Below are 27,583 nucleotides of genomic sequence, written 5' to 3' on the forward strand. Positions count from 1 at the left end.
TCAAATACTTTTTGGAAATAAAATGTCTTTTAAAATTTGGATTCTATTCTTCTCATTTTTCGTCTTATTAATTGGTAAATAATTTTTTAATTATTATTTCTATTTTATATATTAGTGAAAAAAATGGAAAAAGAAATCTTTAATTCTGCTTTTTATTTTCTTTGTAAGAAACATCGTATCAAGAAACTTGTAAAACTGGAGAAGTTTCTCTCCCAAACTCAGTAAATGTAAATTGTCAACCTTCGTGTACAAATAAAAACGGAATATCACCTTGTCAGGAAGTAAGGAAAAGTTTCTTTAGTTAATTAAAAAGTGTCTAACAAATTTTACACAATAAAATTAATCTTTCTTATAAGTGAAATTTCTCTGAAATATAAATATTTTTAGTCATCAACTTCTGACTGTGTTTGCAAAAGTGGGTATTTGAGAACTACTAATGGACAGTGTATTATTGCTAGCAGTTGTCCTCCAGAAGGTAATATTTTATAATAAATTAATTAAGTGTAGGTGGGAGAAACAGTGGTTTCGTGGTTGGACTTCTCATTCAAAAAGAAAAGAATATTTTGGGTCGTGATTTTTTGGAACATTTAGAGAAAGGCACCCTGACACGCGCTCTTCTCGAAATTTTCAAAAAATTTTGATAAATAATTATTGAAAAAATTGTTTAAACATTTGGAAAAAGGGGTTTTACTTTTACTTCTCATCTTGTAAGGATAAAATATTTCGGTTTCATATTGCGCGCTCTTCTCCATATTTAGAATAATTTTGTGAGGAAATTATTTTATTAAAGATTGAAAGTGGGCTAATTTGATGTTAGTTCAGCGGCGGCCACTAGATCGAATTGGGGCCACCTTCTGACACATAGATTCAATGTCTGTGCTCGGTTGGGGACAATATCCTTACTTCCGTCAAAAATGAAATTTTTTTAACTACGTTACAATATTTATTTCAAAAATAATTTTTAAATATATACACGGAGAGAAATATCTGGGCTTTTTAGCATGAAGTTCTTCATACTACGATTGCAAGAAACCTATGCGATTTCGGTAAAAGTTTTCTGCAATGTGATTGGTCGGCCCAGGCTCTGGGCGTGGCCTAATAGCCAGTTGCAAGGGTCTAATACCGAAAAAGCATAGGATTCTTGCAATCGCAGTATACTTTCTTGCAGTCATAGTATACTAACATTTCATACTTTTAAAATACAAAGCATTCATGCTATAAACGATTGATTTTTCTCTCCGTGTATGGAGAAGATTCTTAATCAGTGCGCACTCACATCTAAATTATTTTGACAAATTTAAACTCGATATTTCAACTTATTTAGGAGTGTGATGACAAGCGGGAAATCACTTCTTCGAAGGGCTTTTTCCCACATGCCCATAAGTGTACTATCTTTTTTATTTTTTGTTGAATTTACTGTAGTACATGTGAATTAATTTAAAAACAGTTAAGATTTTATTTATTCTATTGCACGGTTGTCTTCAAGCACTTTTAGGTTTACCTAAAATGAGTCAAAATTGTGCTAACGCAGTTTTATCTGGAATCGGCGCAAGATTCCAAATTTTCATTTCCGAAAATAGTAGCTGATTCTTTTTTCGAAAAAAACCAAAAAAACATATATATATGGGCAATTCCACGTGAGATTTTAGTCGACCTCTTAAAATCGGCCAAAAATATTTTTTTTCTATTCTGTATTGAAAAAAACAGATACGTATTTTTTTATTTTTGTTTAATTGTCCAAATTCTCGAGTTATGAATTTTCGAAATTTTGGACTTGTAATTGTAGACCTATATTTAGTAGCTTATAAGTCCAAAAATATTGAGTTTAGGAAAAATTTGTCACAGAATGAAAGTTTTAGTTTTCTTTCGACTTTTAAGAAATGTAAACAAAAAATTTTTTTTAAATTTTTTATTAAAAAAAATTTCTTTTTTAATTTTTTATTTAAAAATTTTTTTTTTTTTATAAACAAATTAATTTTTTTTAACTTTAGCCCGGTTTTTTTTTTATTTTTTAAAATTTATTTATTCCTTATAATATAGAGAAGATTTTCCAAAAAATCCCGAGGTGGGACTGATGTGTTGAATGAGTTTTAAAACATTTTCAAAAATTACTTGCAATCATCACAGTGGGATTTTTTTTTACAATTAACTTCTAAAATTGTCTATACAGCGTAGATCCTTTAATTTAAAAAAAGAACTCTCAAATAGATTAAAATTATACACTGTAGACAGTTTTAAAAAGTTAATTGTAAAAAAATCCCACTGTGATGCTTGCAAGTGATTTTTGAAAATGTTTTAAAACTCATTCAACACATCAGTCCCACCTCGGGATTTTTTGAAAAATCTTCCATATATTATAAGGAATAAATAAATTTTAAAAAAATAAAAAAAATCCGGGCTAAAGTTAAAAAAAATTAATTTGTTTATAAAAAAAAAAATTTTTTAATTAAAAATTTTTAAAAATTAACAAAAAATTTTTTTGTTTACATTTCTTAAAAGTCGAAAGAAAACTAAAAGTTTCATTCTTTGACAACTTTTTCCTAAACTGAATAATTTCGGACTTATAAGCTACTAAATATAGGTCTACAATTACAAGTCCAAAATTTCGAAAATTCATAACTCTAAAATTTGGACAATTAAACAAAAATAAAAAAATAAGTATCTGTTTTTTTCAATACAGAATAGAAAAAAAATATTTTTCGTCGATTTCAAGACGTCGACTAAAATCTCACGTGGAATTGTCCATATATATATATATATATATATATATGTTTTTTTGGTTTTTTTCGAAAAAAGAATCAGCTACGATTTTCGGAAATGAAAATTTGGAATCTTGGGCCGATTCCCGATAAAACTGCGTTAGCACAATTTTGACTCATTTTAGGTAAACCTAAAAGTGCTTGAAGACCACCGTGATTGAGCTTTAGTATTATTTGTAATGAAAAACTCTTTTTTTCGAAAGGATCACTTTGTCCAACAGCTAGAGAATCATATTCCTCCAAAGCAATAAATCCAGCATGTCAACCTACATGTTCGAACCTTTATGGGATTTCACCATGTCCTCAAGTATGCTGAACAATTTCTTTTACTTTCTCTTTGGCATAAATATTCATTTACATTGAAAATCCCTTACATTTTAAATCTAATTTTATATTTTCAGCCAAATGTTTCTGGTTGCATTTGTAAATCAAAATTTGTCAGAAATGAAGAAAATAACATATGCACACTTCCAACAAGCTGCCCTAAAATAGGTACCTAATTTTTAAATTAATTTTATCCCCCACAGCACCGAAACTTTCCTAAAAATTTATTAAATATTTACTTGCAATATTCGTCATATTTAACTAAAAAGTTTAGTGAAAATTGTGTAAAGATTTAAATGTCCCGATTAAATAAATGTTTAGCGCGAAGCTTTCCTGAACATTTCCTGAACATTAAATTACATCTTCGCATAATTATGATTATATATTATAAAGAATTTATCACTTGGTAAAAAATTATATAATTCGAAATAAAAGGAATTTATGAATTTTCCAAGTCAAAAAAAAAAAAAACTTTTAACGTTTCGACAGCTCAGCTGTCCTCTTCAGAAACTGAAAATATTTATTAACAATTAGAAAATAATAAAAAATACAAAAAAATTACAAAATAAAATTTTACAAAAAAATTACCGAAAGTAAGAGTTGTTAAATAGCTTGCGATCAACTCATCGATTTTTTGACTTGGAAGATTGATAAATTCCTTTTATTTCGAATTATAATTATAATTATAATTATGCAAAGATTTTATTGAAATGTTCAGGAAAGCTTCGCGCTAAACATTTATTTAATCGGGACATTTAAATCTGTACACAACTTTCAATAAACATTGCAATTAAATATTCCGAATATTGCAAGTAAATATTTAATACATTTTTAGGAAAGTTTCGGTGCTGTGGGGAATGTTGCAATTCTATTTCAAATCATTAAACAGTATTAAAAAAATAAAAGCAATTCTTACTGATATAATGTGCAAGATCAGACTACAGCAGAAACAATAACAGAGTCAGCATGAGAAACATGCATGAGAAACAGTACTATAATTAACCCATTAACGCCCAAATGACCAAAACTTTTACTTGGACTTCAATACACGATTTGAAGTATTTATAGACAATAAATTTTAGCAGCAATGAGATGTAGGGTGTTTTGAGGGTCGCTCTTTTAGATTCTGGGGTCAAAATAGCGATTCGATCAATACAAAATCCAATATGGCGGCTATTTTGAAAAAATACCAAAAAAATAAGTACATTTTTTTAAAAATATTTTTTTTCAGATCAAAACATTTTTTTTAAACCTTTCTTAAGTATGCTATTGGTGGGCAAAATAGTTGTACTATCAAAATAGAAAATAGAAAAATTCTAATTTTAAGATGGCGGAATCAAAATTTTGAAAAAGTAAATGCATTATAGTAAAAAAAATCTGTCCGCGCAAGCGCGGACACATTCTCATCCGCGCTTCGCGCGGGGGCTCACTTCGCTCGCAAGTTTCAGCGCGCCTCGGGGCGCGCGAATATTGATCGTCGCGCTTCGCGCTCCGGCGATTATTCCACACGTCGCGCTTCGCGCTCCGTGTGTTGTTACGCGCTTCGCGCGCAAATGGCTCGCTTCGCTTGCGGCGGTCTGCAATTGTTGTGCATTATTTGTGTTCTTGTTCTTGTTTCCTATTATATGTTTCGTAAAACATTTTTTTTCTTAAAGTTACTACGACTTTAAGGATTACATTCTCATCACATGTTTTTGTTTGCTGATGATTGCGAGATAAAGTGGATTTAAATGTATATTTTTGGTCTTGATGATTTAAATTGTGAAGTTATTTTTAATTATACTAACTGGGTAGCTCCATGCCTAAAAAATCAAAGTTGTCCCCTACTTCTTCGATTTTGTTGAAACTTCGAAATTTTGAAGTGGAATACATGCCAGTAAAAAACCCTAAATCGATTTCGAAAAATTTTGAAAAATTTTGGATTTACGAGGTTTTTAAAAATTTTTTTGAAATGTTGAAAATGGTATATCTCAAAGGAAAATGAATAAAAATTAATGAAATTTTCAGGGAATGCTTATTGTTTACAGACAATTTAAGAAAATATTTTATAAAAAATTTTTATTTTTTTTTAAACAAATTATTTAAAAAATAATTTTTAAATAAACAATTTTTTGAAAAGTGCCATTTTTTTTTGCTTTTAATAACAATGATTCGATTCCCACTTATTTCACGAGTGTTTTCCAAAAAAAAAATCGATGGAGGGTCTGAAACTTTAGGAGATATTGAATTTTTTGTCCTGGCGCGCAACCGTAAAAAGCGCATTTTCAGGCTATACTGTACATACAAACTAATGTTCAAAATCACCTATAAGTCGTAAATTTTAACCGAATTCAATTTTTCTTTTTGGAGAATGTCAGGCAATAAATTTGTAAGAATACTGTGCATTTTTTAAATTTATATTTGTTTAAACAAATTATTATTATTGTTGTTAATTACTAACTTTTTACATATTGTACCTAGAGAGGTGTATTTTTTCCAATTTTGTAATTTACCGGACCTTACATAAATACAGATGCAGATTTAAAACATAATTATTAATGTTTAAGCAAGATTTAAACAAATTATTATTGTTTATTTCTAATTATTTACGGAATAGTATACTAGAAAGATGCAGTTTTTTCTAATCATGCAAATTTACCAAACTTTTTCAAATTCCGATTTACATTGAAAATAAAATTATAATTTAAACAAAAATAAGAATAAAAAAAAAAAATTAAAAAAAAAAAAAAAATTAAAATAAAAATATTAAAATTATTAATAATAATAATTAATAATAAATAATTAATAATAATAATTAAAAATTAATTAATAATAATAATTAAAAATTAATTAATAATTATTAATTATTAATATTATTAAATATTAAAATTTAAAAATTGTTTAAGTAATATTTGTACTTTTAATTTTAATCTGGGTATGTCCATGTCAAATAAATTAAAGTTGTCCCCTAGTTCTTTGATTTCTATGAAATCAGAAGTTTATTATTATTATAGCTCTGGAATAAAAGCTTAACAAACATAGTTTTTTAAAACAATTATTGTTATAATCATTTTTAGCAACAAAAATTTAATAAATTTTATGAAATATTTTTGACGAAGTAAATAATGATATTGCATACCTACTAACGATAGGATAAGTGTGTTAGTTGTGTTGCGGTTTATTGTTATAAAAATTTTTTATTATCAAAAAATTAATAAATTTTCTTAAATTTATATGACAAATTAAATAATAATATCATTATTTACTTCAGTTAAAACTCATCTGTTTAAAATAATTGTTTATAAGAATTGACTTGGTTAAAAAATTGTTTAAATAATTGTTAATAACAATTAAATTAAATATTAATTGTGTTATTTTGCTTTCCAAAAGTTAATTTTACTTAATTTTGTAAACTCAATAAAGTGTTTTTATTCTCAATGTCTCCGAAAGTATTTAAATTTAAAAGCTTTCAATATAGGCAATTTGTTATTTATTTAATATTTATAATCGTGATTAACAAATAATTATAAAATCGTTTTCACACTTTTCATTATCATGTGTTCTGTAACAATTTTTCGAAGTTTTATAGAAATCAAAGAACTAGGGGACAACTTTGTTTGGTAAATTTGCATGATTAGAAAAAACTGCATCTTTCTAGTATACTATTCCGTAAATAATTAGAAATAAACAATAATAATTTGTTTAAATCTTGCTTAAACATTAATAATTATGTTTTAAATCTGCATCTGTATTTATGTAAGGTCCGGTAAATTACAAAATTGGAAAAAATACACCTCTCTAGGTACAATATGTAAAAAGTTAGTAATTAACAACAATAATAATAATTTGTTTAAACAAATATAAATTTAAAAAATGCACAGTATTCTTACAAATTTATTGCCTGACATTCTCCAAAAAGAAAAATTGAATTCGGTTAAAATTTACGACTTATAGGTGATTTTGAACATTAGTTTGTATGTACAGTATAGCCTGAAAATGCGCTTTTTACGGTTGCGCGCCAGGACAAAAAATTCAATATCTCCTAAAGTTTCAGACCCTCCATCGATTTTTTTTTTGGAAAACACTCGTGAAATAAGTGGGAATCGAATCATTGTTATTAAAAGCAAAAAAAAATGGCACTTTTCAAAAAATTGTTTATTTAAAAATTATTTTTTAAATAATTTGTTTAAAAAAAAATAAAAATTTTTTATAAAATATTTTCTTAAATTGTCTGTAAACAATAAGCATTCCCTGAAAATTTCATTAATTTTTATTCATTTTCCTTTGAGATATACCATTTTCAACATTTCAAAAAAATTTTTAAAAACCTCGTAAATCCAAAATTTTTCAAAATTTTTCGAAATCGATTTAGGGTTTTTTACTGGCATGTATTCCACTTCAAAATTTCGAAGTTTCAACAAAATCGAAGAAGTAGGGGACAACTTTGATTTTTTAGGCATGGAGCTACCCAACTCTTAGTAGAAATATTATTTGCAGAAGCAGATAAAATATTCTTAAAGTATTAGTATCAAGGTTTTTGTGTAGTGTAGACCGGAGCGTAATGGCTAACTTTTCACTCTTTGTTGATTTACACGGACATTTTTGTTTTAATTAAGTGTTTATCTCCTAGAAAAGTTACTCTAGTACCTCAGCTTTCTTTTAAAAAGTCGAACGTCCCTATATTACGCTTACTTTTTTTCTACAATGAACGTACACTTCGTCGGTATCGTAGGTATTGCTCTTTCCCGTGTAGAAATTTGTCGTGGCCTTCCTAGAAATAGACTACAGCTAGATAGCATTTGTCGTGGAAAATTATTCTGAATAAACTGTCCTGGCCCCGAAATGTTAATGTACAGTTTTCCCCTTTATTTTCTTCGCTATGAAGACAGTCTAGAATCTGGCTAAAATTTGTCTAGGATACTGAATTGAAAATTCAGTACAAGTTTGTATAGCAGGTTGTCCAAGAATTAGCTGGGCACTGTCTAGGACGCTGACTTAAGAATTTAGTACAAGTTCGTGGAGAAGGTGGCTCTAAGAGTCTACTAAGCTAGCAGACGAAATCAGTTCTTGACGTAGTGCTTGATGAAAAGAAACCAAGAGTCTACACTTGTAACTTATCTTGTTGTGAAGATAAAATCAAATTTATAAATCTAGTGAAAAGTTTTCAGTTTTCCATTTTTGAACAGGGACAGTGTAGAAGTTTAAATATATTACAGCGAAAAAAAGATTTATTAGAAAAAGGACATGTGATGTCATCATTAATAGTCTAGATTGTTTTTCATATTATACTCTCTAAATCTGAATATGTGAAATTTCACTTATTGTACGTTATAAGTCGTCCTCTCGATCAATAAGTGCATATACACTTATAAATAAGTGAATTTTTCACTTATTGTGAGTGAAATTTCACTTATTATAAGTGTATATGCACTTATTGATCGAGAAGACGACTTATAACGTACAAATATGTGAATTTTCACATATTCAGATTTAGAGAGTAATGTTCATAATAAGTAATAAAACTTTGGTAATTTTAAGTAAATTTTTTGTGATTGCAACAATATAATATACAATTAATTTTATTATCGGTATACAAGTACGAATCTTTATAGTGAATGTGTTTGTGTTTTAAAGAAAAAATCCAATGTAGCAAAATATGTTACAATTAATTTCAAAAATAATTGTAAGAGGAATTGTGATAATAACAAATACTTTTGTATTACTGTTTTGTTTGTTTAAAAGTTAAACAAACAAAAGAGTAAAGTTGAAAAATATTGTTCTATTATTTATAAACCTAACAATTATTCCCAGTATGTAGAAACTGCTTATTTTAATATCCAGGAACTGGCTAGGAATGATTTATTTTACTAGACAAGGACTAGACAAAATAACTGTACAAAATCTTGACGTTGCTAGTGTTACATCCCTCGTTCAAGCCTGTCCATTTTTAGGGTTCCGTACACCTACGGTGTATCGGCGGAACCCTATTGGTGAGACTCTGTTGTCCGTAGCCAAATCGTGTCCCCCCCCCCTAGCGGCTAAACTATTTGACCTAAAGAGCTCAAATTTGGTACAGATATGTATTTTCACACGTAGATTACAGGAAAAATATAGAGAATGTGTTTGGAGATGATGGTCATAGCGTTGTCAAGGAAATAACAAGATTTTTGGCCAAAAATGCATAAAAAGTGACCATTCCCCCCCCCTTAACTTCTAAACTATTCGACATGGAGAGCTGAAATTTTGCATGCTGGTGTATTTTTACTCGAATATTACAGGAAAAATATAGAGAACTTGATATGTAATGATGGCCATAGCGTTGTCAAGGAAAAACTAAAAAATTTAAGAAAAAAATTTTTTTTTCCCTAACTTTTACATTATTTGACCTAATGAGCTGAAAATTGGTATCCTAGTGTATTATTACAGCCTGACGACAAAAAATTTATTTAAGAAACTTTTTGAAGAAAAATAAAAAAAAAAATTTTTTTTAATTTTTTTTAGTTTAAACACGTGGCATTAAATATTTTAAGGAAGAGAGTTAAATTTTAAGAGAATAAATGAGAGGTTGTTTTCTGACTTTAATTTCTTAACTAAAAATAAAAAAAAATTGGACAAGTGCGAGTTGTACTCGCACTGCAATGGCGGGTTCCGCACACAAATATTAAAACAATACTTGTAACATTGATCGGTAATTGGTAGAATTAAAATAAACAATTATAAAAATATATTAAAATCATTTGATAAAAAAAAATAACTAAAAAAAATTAAAGTATTGTATATATCTAATATTGTAAACAATAATAAGCAGAGGAACAAAATTTTCAAAATTTATTATAGTTCCTCTGCTTATTATTGTTTACAATATTAGATATACAATACTTTAACTTTTTTTAGTTATTTTTTTTTATCAAATGATTTTAATATATTTTTATAATTGTTTATTTTAATTCTACCAATTACCGATCAATGTTACAAGTATTGTTTTAATATTTGTGTGCGGAACCCGCCATTGCAGTGCGAGTACAACTCGCACTTGTCCAATTTTTTTCCCATCTAGTTGCTAGATTGAATCTAGCGCAACTGGACAGTTTCTCATACACTTCCACGGTAAATTTCTACACGGGTTATACATAGCGTGTTGCATTAGCCAACACGCCCTAGGGGTACTTAGGAAATATTTTGTAATTTTTATCAATACAGTAAGTGTGAATCAAAAATCTAAAATTGACCCTCAAAAAATGTTTCAAGCTTAAAACGCGATTTTAGTTTCTTTTTTAAAGTTATTTTAAAAAAATTAGAATGAAAAAATGAAAATTTTGAAAAGTTACTTTCATATGTGAAATACAGATTTTCTACTATATTTCTTACAATAGTTATTGAATAATAAATAATCAACCTTTGTAGAAACTTGCAGTACATCAGGTTGTCTTAGGAGTGAAATCATTTCGATTTACGATTTTTAAATAAATTACAATTATTCATTACGCCCCTTAGCCATTATGTCCCGTTTTCCCTATATACGTGATTTGTAAATATATATCAAGTGTATGATTAAAAACATGTAAATTTGGATACAGTGAATGTGATATTTACCCATCGTTTTAACAAGCAAAAGTAAAACACCTCCACTAAGCTGAGACAAAAAGTCAAAAATTCGAAAAAAGTTTTTGAAAAAATTAAGTTTTTCAAAAGTTATCGTCGGACAGACAGACAGACAGACGTAATCGACAGACCATGTTTCTTGGATTCAGGGCACCTCAAAACGCAAAGATTTCATAAAATTAACAAATAGTATATTAAGCAACAAGGTACCGTAAAGGCAGCCTTTAAGTCCCGTGTAACTTACGATATTTTTTATTCCAAAGGCACAAAAGTGGCGATTTAAGATAGCAGACGACAGGGAGTAAAACTCATTCACTTGTTCGACTTCTATGAAAATGGCGGCATTTTTTTTCCATGAGCAAAAATAACGCATGGGACTAGCTGTTTTTTTTGTCCATGGGAAAAAAAGGTTGCCATTTTCATTCAACCTGAGGTATAAAAAGTCAATTTTTCATCAAATCTAATACCTCCTCATGTGATTAGAATGTAAAAAACCATTTCCAACAAGATAGGACCAAAAATTAAAATGTAAAAAAGGGTCAGACCAGCCAAACTGCATTAAAAAAATTTCATTGACTTTCTAAAATGTTAAAACTTTTATGAATATATTTTAGTTATAACATTTTAGAAAATCAATAAAACTTTTTTAACCCAGTTAAGAGCTAGCCTGACCCAAAAACTTAAAAAAAAAAAAAATTAATTTTCTATGAAAAAATGTTGTAGAGGAAAGTTGTTTGTATTTGTCTAATCTAAAGTAATATAAAGTTAAAAATAATGAAATTTGAAAAAATTGAATTTTAAAAATTTTGAAACTACTGTAGTTTGCGTAGTTTTCGACGAAAATGGCTGGCTAACGAACTCGATCTGTATTTTAACACTAACTTTGTGCATACAAAGTTGCAAGTTGATGCAATAAGTTTTTCAAGAGTTATCGTAGGGACACCATTGTGTCTACAGACAGACACGAAGACAGACATACGGACAGACACTTTTTTTAGACCATGTTTTTCGGACTCAGGGGACCTTAAAACGTCGAGATTTCATGAAATTAGCGAAAGTCAATTTTCGACCAAAACTAATACTTTCTCATATGATGAGAATGTAAAAATTTAATAAAATTTTTAACAAACTTTTCACAATTCAATGATTTTCAATATCTACTATTTTCTTAAAATTTTCATACAGAATTCAGTTATTTTAAAAAAAATTTTCATGAATAATAAAAATTTTTCAGGAATTCAATTACTTAAATTAGAATTTGCGTAAAACTAGTCAAAAGAAATCAATTATTTAAAAATTTTTATAAAATTCTTCTCAAGAATGACATTACTTTTATAAATATTAAAATTAATTGGTGGAATTCAATTTATTGACAGGATAAGAAAAAAGTAAATATTTTTGATGAAAATTAGGAAAAGTCAGGATAAAAAATACAAATTATAAAAATAATTATTTAAAATTAATAACTGATAATAATATAATAATAATTTTATACTTGGGGAATCTAGAAGTAACAATAAAAATGAATTAAAATAAATTTGATCAAATATCTTTTAACAATATTATATTAAAATAATATATAATATTAAATTATGGACACCAACCTTTAGACTAAATTATAAAATTATTTATTTAAATAAAAATTTAATTCAATATAATAAATTGTATATAGAATTAAATATTGAGAACAGGAAAAAAATAAAAAATGCCAATAACCCACAAAAATTAAATTTCAAAACAAACAAATGAATGCAGAAAATTTGCTAACGGAAAGGAAACTTACGATTATTATAATGTATTTATATTTATAAATATTATTTTTAACTGAAATGTTTTGACATTTTTTTAAATAACTGAACTTCTCATAAAAATTAGTTAAAAATTATCTCAAATAAGCTATGAGTAGTTTTTCCAGGGTTGTGGGAGAAGGAAAAATTCTGTAAGCAAGGGTCAAGCAGTATTTAATAAATTCAGGGTTGCCACGCAACCTGGAAACCTGGAAATGTCAGGGAATTTTATAAACCTTGAAAAAACCTGGAAAAGTCAGGGAACTTTGATTGGAATTCTGGAAAATTATTGTTTTCGAAAGTTATTGTGCTTATTCTTGAAATCTAATTTTTCTTTAACTCAATTTTTTTAATTAAAATTTCTTAATTTAATTTTAAAAGAGTTGCCTTTATAATTTTTCTTCGCAATAATTCAATTATTTTCACAAATAATAAAAAAATTTATATATTTACAATTATTTTCATAAATAATAAAATTCATCGCAAAATTTCAATTATTTTTTATACACTTTTACAGGAATTGCTCGCGAAATGTAGGTATAATTATTCTTAAACAATTTATTAAAATTCATCAAAGAAATTCAATTATTTTCAAAAGTAATTAAATTCTTTGCAGAAATTCAATTATAGTCGAAAGTTTAAAAAATTTATCGTCAAAATTTCAATTATCTTTATAAATATTAAAATTTTTCTCCAAAATTCAATTATTTTCAAAAATTTTAATGAAAAATTCTTTTTTAACAAATTCAATTCTTTTTCAAAAATTCTCCCCCAGGCAATGATTTTTAATATCTACTATTTTAATAAAATTTTCCAAAAGAAATGAATTATTTTAAAATTTTTTTATAAATTTTTTCGCAATAATTCTATTATTTTCAAAAATATTCAATTTATGTTTACAGAGATTCAATTATTTTTATTAATATGTAATACAATTTTTTACAGGGATTCAATTATTGTTTTCATAGATAATAAAACTCATGAAAGAATTTCAATTATTTTTGAAAGAATTTTAATCGAATTCCTCGAAAAATGTAATTATTCTTAAAATTTTATTAAAATTCGTCAAAAGAATTCAATTGTTTAAAAATTTGTTAATAAAATTCTTTATGAGAATTCAATATTGAGAAACATTCAATTATTCAATAAATTATTTATTTTTGTAAAAAGAATTAGGTATTTAAAAAGAAATATTATTAAAAAATTCGTCTCAAAAATTCAATTATATTCAAAAATAATAAAATTTTTAGCAGAAATTCAGTTATGGTAAAAAATTTAAAAAAAGTTATAGCAATATTTCAATTGTTTATAAAAAAATTTTAATAAAATTCTTGCCAAAATTTCAATTATTTTCAAGAACTTTTCTCAATTCAATCGACATTTCATCGACAAATTCTTAATCAAATTCAATTATTTTTAATAAATTTGTAATCTAATTTCTCGAAAAATAAAATTATTCTTAAAAATTTTTAATTTTTGTTACATTTTTGCATTAACAAAATATTACAAAATTTATTAAAAAAATTAACAGTTCAAAAGCAGCATGCAAAAAAGTAATATCATTTACAATAATTACACAAAATTGTTCACTTTTTTAAATAAAAACATGATTGTAAATTTAAAAGTTCAATATTTTTAATAACAATAAATTATAAAAAATGTTTTTTTAAAATGTTTGTTTTATTGTAAACTACATGTTTTTACAATATTTAGAACATTTTAGAAAATCAATAAAATTTTTTTAACCCAGTTAATATGGCCTGGCCCAAAAACTTAAAAAAAAAAAAAAAAAAATTTCTATGAAAAAATGTTGTAGAGAAAAGTTGTTTGTATTTGTCTAATCTAAAGTAATATAAAGTTAAAAATAATGAAATTTGAAAAAATTGAATTTTCAAAATTTTGAAACTACTGTAGTTTGCGTAGTTTTCGACGAAAATTGCTGGCTAACGAACTCGATCTGTATTTTAACACTAACTTTGTGCATACAAAGTTGCAAGTTGATGCAATAAGTTTTTCAAGAGTTATCGTAGGGACACCATTGTGTCTACAGACAGACACGAAGACAGACATACGGACAGACACTTTTTTTAGACCATGTTTTTCGGACTCAGGGGACCCCAAAACGTCGAGATTTCATGAAATTAGCGAAAGTCAATTTTCGACCAAAACTAATACTTTCTCATATGATGAGAATGTAAAAATCAAAATTTACACCAACATTCAAAAAGTTTGCAAATTCGATTCAAAATGTATACTTGGGGGTTTTCGGGGTCGCTGATGACGAATCCGATGTCAGTTTTTAAAAATTTAAAATGGCAAATCCAATATGGCGGACATTTTAAAAAAAATTTCGATTCGCTTGAAACTTGTCACTCGAGGGTTTTTGGGGTCGCTGATAACGAATTCAATGTCAATTTTTTAAAATTCAAAATGTCGGATCCAATATGAGTGACAAAATTCAAGCGAATCCAAAATTAAAAAAAAATGTCCGCCATATTGGATCCACCATTTTGAATTTTGAAAAACTGACATCGGAATCGTCATCAGCGACCCCGAAAACCTCGAAGTCACAAGTTTCAAGCGAATCTAAATTAAAAGAAAAAATGTCCGCCATATTGGATCCGCCATTTTGAATTTTAAAAAACTCACATTGGATTCGTCGTCAGCGACCCCGTAAACCACCGAGTATACATTTTGAATCTAATTTTAAAACTTTTTGAATGTTGGTGTAAATTTTGATTTTTTTTACCATAATGCATTTACTTTTTCTAAATTTTGATTCCGCCATCTTGAAATCAGAATTTCTCTATATTTTATTTTGAAAGTACAACTATTTTGCCTACCAATAGCATACTTAAGAAAGGTTTAAAAATTTTTTTTAGATCTGAAATAAATGTACTTATTTTTTGGGTTTTTTTCAAAATAGCCGCCATATTGGATTTTGTGTTGATCTAATCGCTATTTTGACCCCAGAATCTGAAAGAGCGACCCCCAAAACCCCCTACATCTCATTGCTGCTAAAATTTATTGTCTATAAATACTTCAAAGCGTGTATTGAAGTCCAAGTACACTCGAATCTCGCTATAACGAGAAGTTCGGGAGTCAAGTCTCCCTCTATTACGAGCGCAATTCTTCATTCATTTTTTTTTAGTGTTTACAATTTTTATAATGTCAAAATTACAAACGTAACCTAGTTTAATTTGAACTTTAACATACAGAAATTTATATAAGCTAAAATTTTGAAGATGTTCGACTCATTGATATAATTTCAAATAAGAAGTGACTTTTCATGACTTTTTTTATTTTTATTTTATATAAATAATATTGATTTCAACCAAATTTAATCCAACTGAATGTGCATTTGTTTATAAATAGTGGGGGTAATCGGGAGGAAATTTTTCTCGCTATACCGAGAGACAGAGCCCTCGTTATAGAGAGCGCTCGTTATAGAGAAGGTCGTTATAGCGAGATTTGAGTGTAAAAATTTTGGTCATTTGGGCGTTAATGGGTTAATAGCACAAGTAGACACAAAACTGGCATTAAAAATAAGTTTCGTAAAAACATCAGAAACATATTTTAACCAAAAAAATTATCAAAAATGATTTAATTTATGTTTCATTATCAATATTCAAATGAAAGTAAGTGTCACATTAACAACAAAAGCTGTGTTAAAAGAATACGCAAAAATTTTGCATTCATTACGACTCCACTTTCTATGTGAATTAGAATTGGTTGAGACAACACGCAATAGAAATAACACTTCCTTTTTTCTCTGCTCTCAGTTGATACTTTTTTACATATATTATTTCCAGTGCTAAAAGTTTTATTGCAGATAAGATTTATTAGTACTAGTAGTAAAGTAGCAGAATTTCTTAGTATTATTCTGTTAGATATTGTTTTAGACTCAGTTGTAAAGAGTCATAATTTATGCATTAATTACAATATCAACAGAACCTACAACTGTATCAACGACTGAATCAACAACTGCAACAACCATAATTTCTGAATCGACTGAGTCAACAACTACAAGCTCTACAGTAACAACTAATGAGTCGACAACTCAATCGTCATCAGCAGCAACATCTGAACTATCTACTGAGTCAACAGCACAAACATCCACAGAGTCTACTGCTCCAATTTCTACAGAGTCGACAACACAACCATCAACAGAGTCTACTACCGGAACTTCTACTCAGTCGACATCACAATCATCATCAGAATCTACTACCGGAACTTCTACTCAGCCGACAACACAATCATCAACAGAATCTACTACCGGAACTTCTACTCAGCCGACAATACAATCATCAACAGAGTCTACTACTCCAATTTCTACAGAGTCAACAACACAACCATCAATAAAGTCTACTACTCCAATTTCTACTGAGTCGATAACACAACCATCACCAGAGTCTACTACTCCAATTTCTACTGAGTCGATAACACAACCATCAACAGAGTCTACTACTCCAATTTCTACTGAGTCGATAGCACAACCGTCAACAGAGTCTACTACTCCAATTTCTACTGAGTCGATAACACAACCATCAACAGAGTCTACTACTCCAATTTCTACTGAGTCGATAACACAACCATCAATAGAGTCTACTACTCCAATTTCTACTGAGTCGATAACACAACCATCAACAGAGTCTACTACTCTAATTTCTACACAGTCGACAATACAACCATCAACAGAGTCTACTACTCCTATTTCTACTGAATCAACAATACAACCATCAACAGAGTCTACTACTCCAATTTCTACTGAGTCGATAACACAATCATCACCAGAGATTACTACCGGAACTTCTACTCAGTCGACAACACAAGCATCTACAGAATCTACTACCGAAACTACTGAGTCAACAACTCTGACCTCTACGCAGTCAACTACGGGAACTTCTACTGAGTCAACAAGCCATTCATCATCAATTTCAACTTCTGTACCTTCTATCCAAACTACAACAATATCCTCTACGCAGTTAACTTTAATACCCTCTACTGAAATAACAACTCAGTCCTCTACCGTAACCGTTACTGTACCTTTAATTTCTTCAACAACTCAATTATCATCAGCTTTAACTGCTGATGCTTCTACAGAGTCAACAATTCAATCTTCGTCAGTTTCCACTTCTGCACCATCTACATTGTCAACAAGTCAATCGTCTACAACACAGTCGTTACGTGAGATATCTTGCATGCACATTTCCTAACTTGCAGGAAATCTTTAGTAAAAGCTTGCAGCAAGTAGGAAAATGTTCTCATAATTCTACAGTAAATGAGCTTACTTCACGCTTATTTAGTAAGTTAACAATGGTAGCTTGCATTCTATAGTTATGAAGACATTTTTCTACCAGCATCAAACTTGTTGATAACTTAAAGGTTACTTTTGTACCTATAATAACTCTAATTTATGAATTCATTTATGTCTAAAATATGATAGTAGATGTTTTGTAATTATTAACGGTACATTACAATTTTATTGTATTTAATTTCTAGTGCTCAAAATTTTATTGGAGATCAGTTTGGTTGGTAAGTAGGATGACAAATCATATGATCTTTACGATTATTACTTTGAAGAAATATGAGATTTCACGAGAGTTAAAAAATTTTAATGAGCAAAATTCAAAATTTTGAACATTAATTATGGTTTTTTATAGTAAATATTTGTTTATAACAATATTTGTAGAAAACATAATTTTTATAGGAACTACAATATCAACTCAACCTACAAGTGCATCAACCACAGTATCAACTACAGCATCAACAACAGATCAAACATCTGCATTCAGTACAACATCTATACCATTAACTGACTTAACGACTCAGTCATCATCAGTAGAAACTTCTGTATCTTCTACTAAATCAACAACTCCATCATCATCAGTTTCTAGTTCTGAACCTTCTACTGAATCAACAACACAATCATCATCATCAGTAGCAACTTCTATATCCTCTACTGAATCAACAACAGAATCATCATCATCAGTAGCAACTTCTATATCATCTACTGAATCAACAACTCAATCATCATCAATTTCTAATTCTGAACCTTCTACTGAATCAACAACACAATCATTATCATCATCGTCAGTAGCAACTTCTATATCCTCTACTGAATCAACAACTCAATTATCATCAGTTTCTAGTTCTGAACCTTCTACAAAATCAACAACTCAATATTCCTCAGTTTCTAGATCTGAACCTTCTACAGAATCAACAACGCAGTCATCATCACTTTCAACTTATGAACCTTCTACTGAGTCGACAACCTCTACAACTATTTCCACGACAGATTCAATAACTATCTCATCATCTACATTATCGACGACACTTGCAACAGCTCCATCAAAAGTGTGCTCAGAGAGAGAAATATATGACGCCAATGCTTTGCACATAAAATGTCAAACCTCCTGTGCTTTTCCTTTCGGTCAACCTGATTGTCCTCAAGTATTATGAATAATTAATAATTAAAACACTGCGTCTTTCGGTAAAAATTAAGTACTATATTTTCTTTTTCCTTTTCAGGGATTTTATCCAGGTTGTGTATGCAGAGCAGCACAACCTGTCAGAAACGCAAACAATGTATGCATCATTCGCGAAAACTGCCCATCAGCAAGTAATTATATAGTACCTTTGGGTCGCCTAAATGATGGATTTCATTCTTCGAAAAGCCTTCTACTATTTAGGATCTTCTATAATCCCCATTTTATACCTATGATAACGCAAATCTCCATGACCAGTTGACAGCCCCGTTATTATTTTTGCCTCTTTTCTATTAAGTTTGCGCAAATCGGCTATTCTCTTGAGATTCATATTGATTTCTATAAGTTTTTAAGCTTGAATACAGCCCTTAGTCGCCTGACTTTCCGTCTAATGAGCTGCAGTCAGACACTGCTTGAACCTCAGGACTAAACATTTATCAGAAACACCAATCGGAGGCTCAAGCCGAATAAATTGTTCCTTACTTTTTTCTTAACTAGATCATCCACTATCTCACTACCCCTGAATACATTGTAACCTAGGACTCAAAGAAGAGTGAAGCAGTTGTTCGAGAACCTTCTTACTTGCATGATCTCTTTATTTCCAAAATACATCAGTGTGGTATCACATGATGATGCTCTGAAGAAGCAACTAAACTTGCCAAAAACATTGCCTCAATATTGTGAAAATTGCATAACTGTTGTTCTTTTTGGAACAGGTGCTGCGCGAGCCTGTTACGTGATTAATTTGTTAAATTTTAATTCTGTTATACGTTTTTCAGTTAAATGACAGTTCGGTTATTTATCAGTTGCGGAAATTTCATGCATCCCAATTTTTTTGAATATTTGAGGTAGTGAAAAACTTAAGCAATCTGCCAATTAGACGACCCAACTATATTTTTAAATTTGTTATAAATATTTGCAGCTTTTTGCAAATTTATTACTTGCCTTCTATGTAAATTTTAATTAGTGAAATTTCACTGATGAAATAGTTGGAATTATAGTGCCTGAATCACTTCAGTAAATTTTTCACTGAAATTCAGTCGTGTGTCATACTGAAAACTAATAAAATATTTACTGATTTAAACAGTGAAATCTGTTTCATTTACAATCGGTAAAACAGCTCTAACTGTTTAAATCAGTAATAATCATGGTTTTCAGTGAAAATGTTACTATAGTACTTCAGTCGCTTAATTCCAACTATTTTACCAGTGGATTCAAATTCAGAGAGTTACTTACTATGTACTGAGAGAAAAATATGTTACGGGGTAACATAATGATCTTATGAAGTACCATATTTAGTGATCACAGTAATAAGGGATGAATTAATGTGGATTGGCACTTTCATGTCCTTAAATTCCAAACCGATTCCGTTTTTGTCCGCAATCGTAATGAATTCCATTTACTATCGTTAAGTTGTTCATTTCTATCCAATTCAATTCTCTGTAACCACGTGACCAGAATATCAATTACCTTTAATGCTATTTAAGGGAATCATTTTTTTGTTGTGGAATTAATGCCCCTTCATTACCTTGATTCCCTTAAAGAGCGTTAAAGGGAATTCAGTTTCTGGTCACGTAATTACAGAGAATTGAATTGGATAGAAATGAGCAACTTAACAATAGTAAAAGGAGTTCATTACGATTGCGAACAAAAACAAAATTGGTTTGGAATTTATAGGCATAAAAGTGTCAAACCACTTTAATTCATCCCTTATTACTGGGCTACATATACAGACAGCTATCTTGATTGTATAAGATATAATCAGGTTGTACGGAGTAATATCTTTGATTACACTGGTCGACAAAATTAAGGTTTTTTCTTGCTACAAGAATAAACGAAAGTGATTCTTACAGGATTTTCGACGTAGATTACGAACCTGTGAGTGAAATTGTCCCATCACGTCTCAATTTTGAGAAAAACGAGGTCAAAGTGCCAAAAATGGCTTTTATGGCACTTTTTGAAGTACAATAAAAAAAGAACGCGACGTGATAAAAAGCTCAAATATGACTTAAATGAGAGCTCAAACCTTTAACTTTAACATCCAAAAGCAAAAAACCATGTAGAAATAATTCAAAATTGTGGGGAACACCTTTTCGATAAAATCGCTAAAATATAGCCAAAATAATAGCTGTTTTACGCGCATGCGGTAAAAAGTTGTTCCCAACCATTTTGAGTTATTTCTACATGGTTTTTTGCTTTTGGATGTTAAAGTTGAGGGTTTGAGCTCTCATTTAAGCCATATTTGAGCTTTTTATCACGTCGCGTTCTTTTTTTATTGTACTTCAAAAAGTGCCGTAAAAGCCATTTTTTGGCACTTTGACCCCGTTTTTCTCAAAATTGAGACGTGATGGGACAATTTCACTTACAGATTCGTAATCTACGTCGAAAATCCTTCAAGAATCACTTTCGTTTATACTTGTAGCAAAATTTTGTCGAACAGTGTTATAGTGGGTAACATAACAATATTTTTGTAACATCTTCTTTTTACCATCAAAATCTTATTATTCATTTCTCTCAGTGCATTTGAAATTTGAATTATTTTCAACTATTTGCTAGTTGTGTAATATGTCTAAAATCTATTTGTTTAACAGCTACTATGGCATCGTCAAAGATTTGTGGTACAAATGAAACATATGATGCAAGAGCAGCACAACCTTCATGTCGACCAACTTGTGAAAATCCTCAAGGTCTAAGAATATGTAGTTCAGTAAGTTTTCAATCTTTTTTAAAATACTGTGTTAGATTACATGTATAACTTTATTATTATTCCAGACCTTATATCCTGGTTGTGTTTGTCTTCCATCGTATGTCAGAAATACAATCACTAATCAATGCATTCTTCCATCAGAATGTCCTGGGACAAATATCGGTAATTTAGGCAATAAAGTCACTATTTTACAGAAAGTTTTCACTGCAGAGTTCTTTTCATCTAGAAACAAATTTGTAAAACAGAAAGACTTTTTATTACAAAATGTAACAGACAGATATATAAAACTCAGAGCTATTCGAAATTTCTACGAAATATTAATCCATTGTAGTCATGTGGGGGTCACAATTTTGCTGCTAAGTATCTGAAAACTCTCCCCTAGTAGCACGTAATGTTGGAAACGTTCCAGCAGTATATTCCAGTAACATAGACAACATTGAGGCAATATTGTAATGTTAAGGCAGTGTTCTCAAAATTTCTGTAATATTACGTGCTACTGGGGTCTAGAATAAATACATACTTTTTCCAAGATTCGTTTGGAAACATTTCTTGTAAGCATACTATATTATGAGTAAAAATATGAAAGCATAAAAGAAAACAGATAGAACTTAAACATTTATTTGTTTTACATGTATTTTTGACGAGATTCTCGTTATTTTCGACTTTTTACGAACGATTTCTCGCTCGAATGCAACATATTATCTTTTTCAAAAAAGGTCAAGTTTAAATTTTTTTTTTATCTTTTTAGCAGAGAAAGAAATTGAATAAAGAAAAATACTCATGCATTATAATGAAAATAACTTAAATATCACCAAGAAAAGAGAATGTATTAGCTGACGATTATATTCTTTTCTTTTCGCTGTGACAGTTTACTATAATTGAGGCTCCGGATCTTAAAAGGGCACTTTCCGCATAGACTTTGCATGGTGAAAGTGCCCTTTTAAGATCCGAAGCCTAAATTATAGTGACACAATTAATAACTAATTTGTAGCAAACAACGAAAAGACCAAGTTTAATAATCTGCTTATTAAATTTTTAAATAAAATGTCTTTCCGTGTATGTGGAAAAATTACATCACTTTGACAAGTGATGTAATAGACATTGATATAAAATTTATTCCAATTTATTAATGCATGATTTAATAAATTAAATATTGCACGTTTAAGTTTCAAGAAGAAAGCGCCAAACTTCACTTTGTGGAACGAATCAATTGTATGATGCAAGAGCACCACATCCAGACTGCAGACCTTCCTGTGAGAACCGACAGGGGCCAACAATTTGCAATAAAGCACGTAGATGATTTTATTTTCATTTACTTTTGATGAATTTTTAATTTATTGTTTAATTGCTTCCTCATAGAGGAAGTATTGTAATACTAAAATCTTTCGAGTTCGATTTTTTTAACATATCTTTATGTTATTTGACCTCAGGAGTTCAAAAATCACATTTTTTAAAAATGTCATTCCGTATGTGCGTGTGTGTAAATATTACATTTTCATAAATATCTCGAGATCATGAAGAGATATAGGGATAAATTTTTTTTAAATTGTAGGTCTCACATGCGGACATAATATAAGAGTATTTTCAGCCTGATTCATAAAGTTTAACTATATTTTTTTGGATTTTTAATTTTTCAAAAAGTCGTTTTTGGCCCATAACTTAAAAAAATGTTAGGACACCTATAAATGTTTTTTTATCCCACATGCACAAAAATGGCGCTTTTAGATAGCTGACGACAGGGAGTAAAGTCACTCATTTGTTCGACCATATGAAAATGGCGTCCATTTTCCCCTATGTGCAAACATAACCGCTGATCCCATGCGTTATTTTTGCCCAAGGTAGAAAACGGCCGCCATTTTCATATAAGTCGAACAAGTGACTGACTTTTATTCCCTGTCGTCTGTTATCTGAAATCGCCACTTTTGTGCATTAGGAATAAAAAAATATCGTAAGTAACATGGGTATAAAGGCAGCTAATTTGTTTACGATGGTTTTTGTGACACTAGTGGAGGTCTCGGGGCGCCTACGGCGCCCCGAGACCTCTACTAGTGTCATAAAAATCACCGTAAACAAATGGCTGCCTTTATACCCTTGTTGCTTAATTTACTATTCTCTAATTTTGTAGAGTTTTTTAGACGCAGCTTTTGAGCCCTTATTGAACATTTATTGTCCATATTAACCGGAGATATTAAACTTTTAAAAATGTAAAATTTTGGAAAATAAGACTTTTTTAAAAATTTTGTTGAAAAATGTAGAAATAACTTTAAAAGTATCATTATCACCTTGTAGAGCATTGAAAAACGCTTCAATTGGTCTATTTTTTAACTTAATTCGATCATAAATTTCGAAATTATTGGTATTTTAAAAAACAAAAATTGTGGAAAATGACATTTTCTCAACTTTTTTGTTTGAGAACTTTCATTTAACTATTAAACTATGATAACTATCTTGTAGGGTATTTAAATATGCATTCAATCACTTTTATCATATTTATAAAAAGTTTTTCATATACATATTTCTATTATTATTATTATTATCTCTATGAGGAAGCAAAGTGTTCATGAAATGAGCTCCAAAATTATAACAAAAATATACAACTTGGCAGCGGTTTTTACTTTTTGATTCAATTTAACAAATTTTTTTATGTTAAACATTGTTAACTTCAATTTGGTATCAAAGTAACAAAAAAATTGTTCTTTATTTGAACGTTCGAAAATTTAGGGACATAAGTTGCATGAATTACAAAATTACCAAAATGCCTTAATTTTAACAACATTTATGATTTAGAAGAAAAAATATTTCTCGGTGACAATTTTAACAGACTTTATTATAAAAATATTTTCATAAGCAAAAGTTGGAAGTTCCACAAGTTCCAAACTTTCAAATAAATGAGATTTTTTATAAATTTTTAAAAAATTACTGCCTGATATAAAAAGAAAATACAAAATTAAACATGTAGAATCATTATAATTTAATTTGAATACGTGGTATAATATTATTATGAGAGTAGATAATTTGAATTTGAAGAAGAAATAAATAAATTTTGATCATTTGAACGTTCAGAACATGTGAGGATACATTATGTCTCAAGTAATAAACGCTTATCATTGTCATCAACAGTTACTATCATAACTACTATCGTAATAATATTTCTTTCTTCAACTTTTTTTGTATTTGCACTGATTTTTTAGATTGGCCTTTATCCTGGATGTGTCTGCCAGACACCCTACATCAGGTATAGAGTTACCAATCAATGCATCCTTGCAACCGATTGCCCAGCTGTATACATTGTAATGGACAGTGGTGGCTATGCTGATTACTTTAATAATTATTACAATAACAGATATTTTTATTAGAACAATAGTACACTAGAAAATTATTATATTCTCCAATTTTCATATCTGTTAATAAACTTTCAATTTTTATCGAGAATTAAATTTCAATTTTTTTTCTTAATACTTTGAGATTCATCGAAAAAAATTGCTGCCTATTTATTAATATCGTTTTCTTTTTAAGGTCGCATTTTTGTTTTCTTGAAAGTGGAAGAATCTCATTCGGTTTTTATTGTATCTTTACAGTGAGAGAAATAGATGGTAAGATTTTGATGTTAAAAAGAATATGTTACCCGGTACCATCATTATGTTACTGAATACTATCAAAGATGTTATAAAAATATGGTTATGTTACCCACTACAATCTAAGATGTTACTCCGTTTAATCTAATTGTACCTGATACAATCTAGATAGCTGTCCGTATCTGTAACATCAAATATGGTACCTGGTACTATCTATATACACTACCGTCCAAAAGTATCAGGACGATTACATTCGACTCTATGAAAAAACATGCCATTACATTTTCAATCATATCTCGGAAATAAAAGGAGGTACAAAAAAAACTTAAATACGGTTAGAAAGCTGATTAAATTCTGCGTAAAATAAGCCGTCTTTGAAGTCATTTCGTTAATTATTTTTTGAGTTGTAGAGTGAGAAAGAAATAAAAAAAACTATCAAATTTTCTCATTTTTGTCTCTTGACTTCAACTTTTTCAAAAATCTAGAAAAATTTAGATAAAATTTTTCTAAAAACACAGAAATCTTCGTTAGAATTTCAGCTTAAAAATAAGCCTTCGAAAATTAAAAAAGGTTCATCCGTTTTCGATATATCATTAAAAATGTGAAGCAGTGTTTCGACCGATTGCTGCATTGAAATTCAACTATGACGACTCGATTCTGGCTTCGCACGGCAGCGAAAGAGAGAAAACAGGGACGAATTTTTGCTAGAGAATAATAAATAATGATGTTTCACAAGTAATATAAAGAAACTCAAAAGTTTATCGTTCCCCCGCATGAATTTGTTCCTGTTTTCTCTCTCATTCGCTGCCGCGCGAAGCCACAATCGAGTCGTCACAGTTTAATTTCAATGCACCAATCGGTCGAAACACGGCTTCACATTTTTAATGATATATCAAAGACTGATTAACCTTTTTTAATTTTCGAAGACTTACTTTAAAGCTGAAATTCTAACGAAGATTTTTGTGTTTTTAGAAAAATTTTATCTAAATTTTTCTAGATTTTTGAAAAAGTTAAAGTCAAGAGACAAAAATGAGAAAATTTGATAATTTTTTTTATTTCTTTCTCACTCTACAACTCAAAAAATAATTAACGAAATGACTTCAAAGACGGCTTATTTTACGCAGAATTTAATCAGCTTTCTAACCGTATTTAAGTTTTTTTTATACCTCCTTTTATTTCCGAGATATGATTGAAAAAGTGATGGCATGTTTTTTTATAGAGTCAAATGTAATCGTCCTGATACTTTTTGACGGTAGTGTAGTAGCCCGTAACATTTGTTTCACTCAGCAGTGTAAAAGTTTCAATATTTTTATCTTTAATTTTTTTATTTGAATCATAACGGGACATGCCCTTTCGTACATTATGTACTCCTAATTCTGAGGGTGCATTCCTATGCTGAGCAGAAAACAGAATGCAAAGCATAATTTCGTGAGTGCAAGAAAGATAGTCAGATATCACTATCCTTTCCACTCTCACGAAATTCTGCTTTGCATTGTGTTTTCTGCTCAACATGGGACCGTACCCTATGAGTTACATTTGTAACAGATAAAAACAGATACAATATGAAGATTGGCGCTTCAAAAGTTTAAGTTCAGTATAGATGTAAACACCGTTGTAGTGAATCTTGTAGTGTAATAATGAAAATGAAGTAATATAATTAGATATTGTTGTTTCTCCACTGAATCTATTAGAAAATTAGTTATTGTAGTGAATCTTACAGTTTAATAGAAGAATATCAATATAATATTAATTAATAATACTTTATTAGGCAAAAAAAAAATAGCCCATACAGAGTCCATCTTGCAGTAAACAAATAAAAAGGAATAAAAACAATGCAGATATACATACAATAATTAAAACCAAACAAAATAATACAAAACGATGAAATATAAAGAAAAAGTACACACACACATTTCCACCAGCAACGGTGCACCCATCAACATTCCCGAACTTTTATCATTTCAACAAACATATCGATAAAATTATTAATAATGGTAACATTATTAGAAGAAAGCACATTTCTCCAGTACATCTACTGGACGACGTCCTCATTTATATCCGGGAAGTATTTAAGTTTAATTGAAAAATATTTGGGACATAATACTAATATATGGTGTAGATTCAAAATAATATTATTAAATGATAAATTTGTTTTTATGTTCAAATTAATTTTTAAACAATTAGTAAAATTACATGAAAAATAAGATTAAAAATTCTGAATGAAATAAGATGTTTAAAACGTTATAGAAACTGTAAAAAAAATATTTAAAAATTCAATGAGTAACATAAAAAAAGAGGAAAGTATTACACTACCGTCGGGAATTATCGGTACGGCTGCACGCGCAGGGCCCAAAAACATACC

General features: G+C 29.1%; 2 protein-coding genes across 3 annotated transcripts in view; one reads left to right on the top strand and one right to left on the bottom strand.

Annotated features, from left to right (window-relative positions):
- Positions 1-25,078, top strand: LOC122505676 (mucin-5AC-like). Its single transcript, XM_043617454.1, has 13 exons — positions 1-74; positions 169-281; positions 388-475; positions 2,963-3,066; positions 3,161-3,251; positions 16,403-17,638; positions 17,954-17,986; positions 18,162-18,904; positions 18,983-19,073; positions 21,531-21,646; positions 21,712-21,808; positions 22,813-22,934; positions 24,838-25,078. Exons 1-13 carry the CDS (start codon positions 23-25, stop codon positions 25,000-25,002), a joined length of 3,051 nt encoding a protein of 1,016 aa, XP_043473389.1. The 5' UTR covers positions 1-22; the 3' UTR covers positions 25,003-25,078.
- LOC122505678 (netrin-1-like) overlaps positions 1-27,583 on the bottom strand; it is a 746,647-nt gene that overhangs the window by 516,209 nt on the left and 202,855 nt on the right. The window lies entirely within an intron of this gene.

Source organism: Leptopilina heterotoma, unplaced genomic scaffold (genome assembly GCF_015476425.1).
Source record: "Leptopilina heterotoma isolate Lh14 unplaced genomic scaffold, ASM1547642v1 Lhet_362, whole genome shotgun sequence".
Taxonomy (NCBI): Eukaryota; Metazoa; Arthropoda; class Insecta; order Hymenoptera; family Figitidae; genus Leptopilina; species Leptopilina heterotoma.

Coding starts and splice junctions, on each gene's coding strand:
- LOC122505676 (XM_043617454.1), top strand. CDS start 23: ATGTCTTTTAAAATTTGGATTCTATTCTTCTCATTTTTCGTCTTATTA. Junction 75..168: donor ATTTTTCGTCTTATTAATTG/GTAAATAATTTT, acceptor TTTCTTTGTAAG/AAACATCGTATCAAGAAACT. Junction 17,987..18,161: donor ATTGGAGATCAGTTTGGTTG/GTAAGTAGGATG, acceptor TAATTTTTATAG/GAACTACAATATCAACTCAA.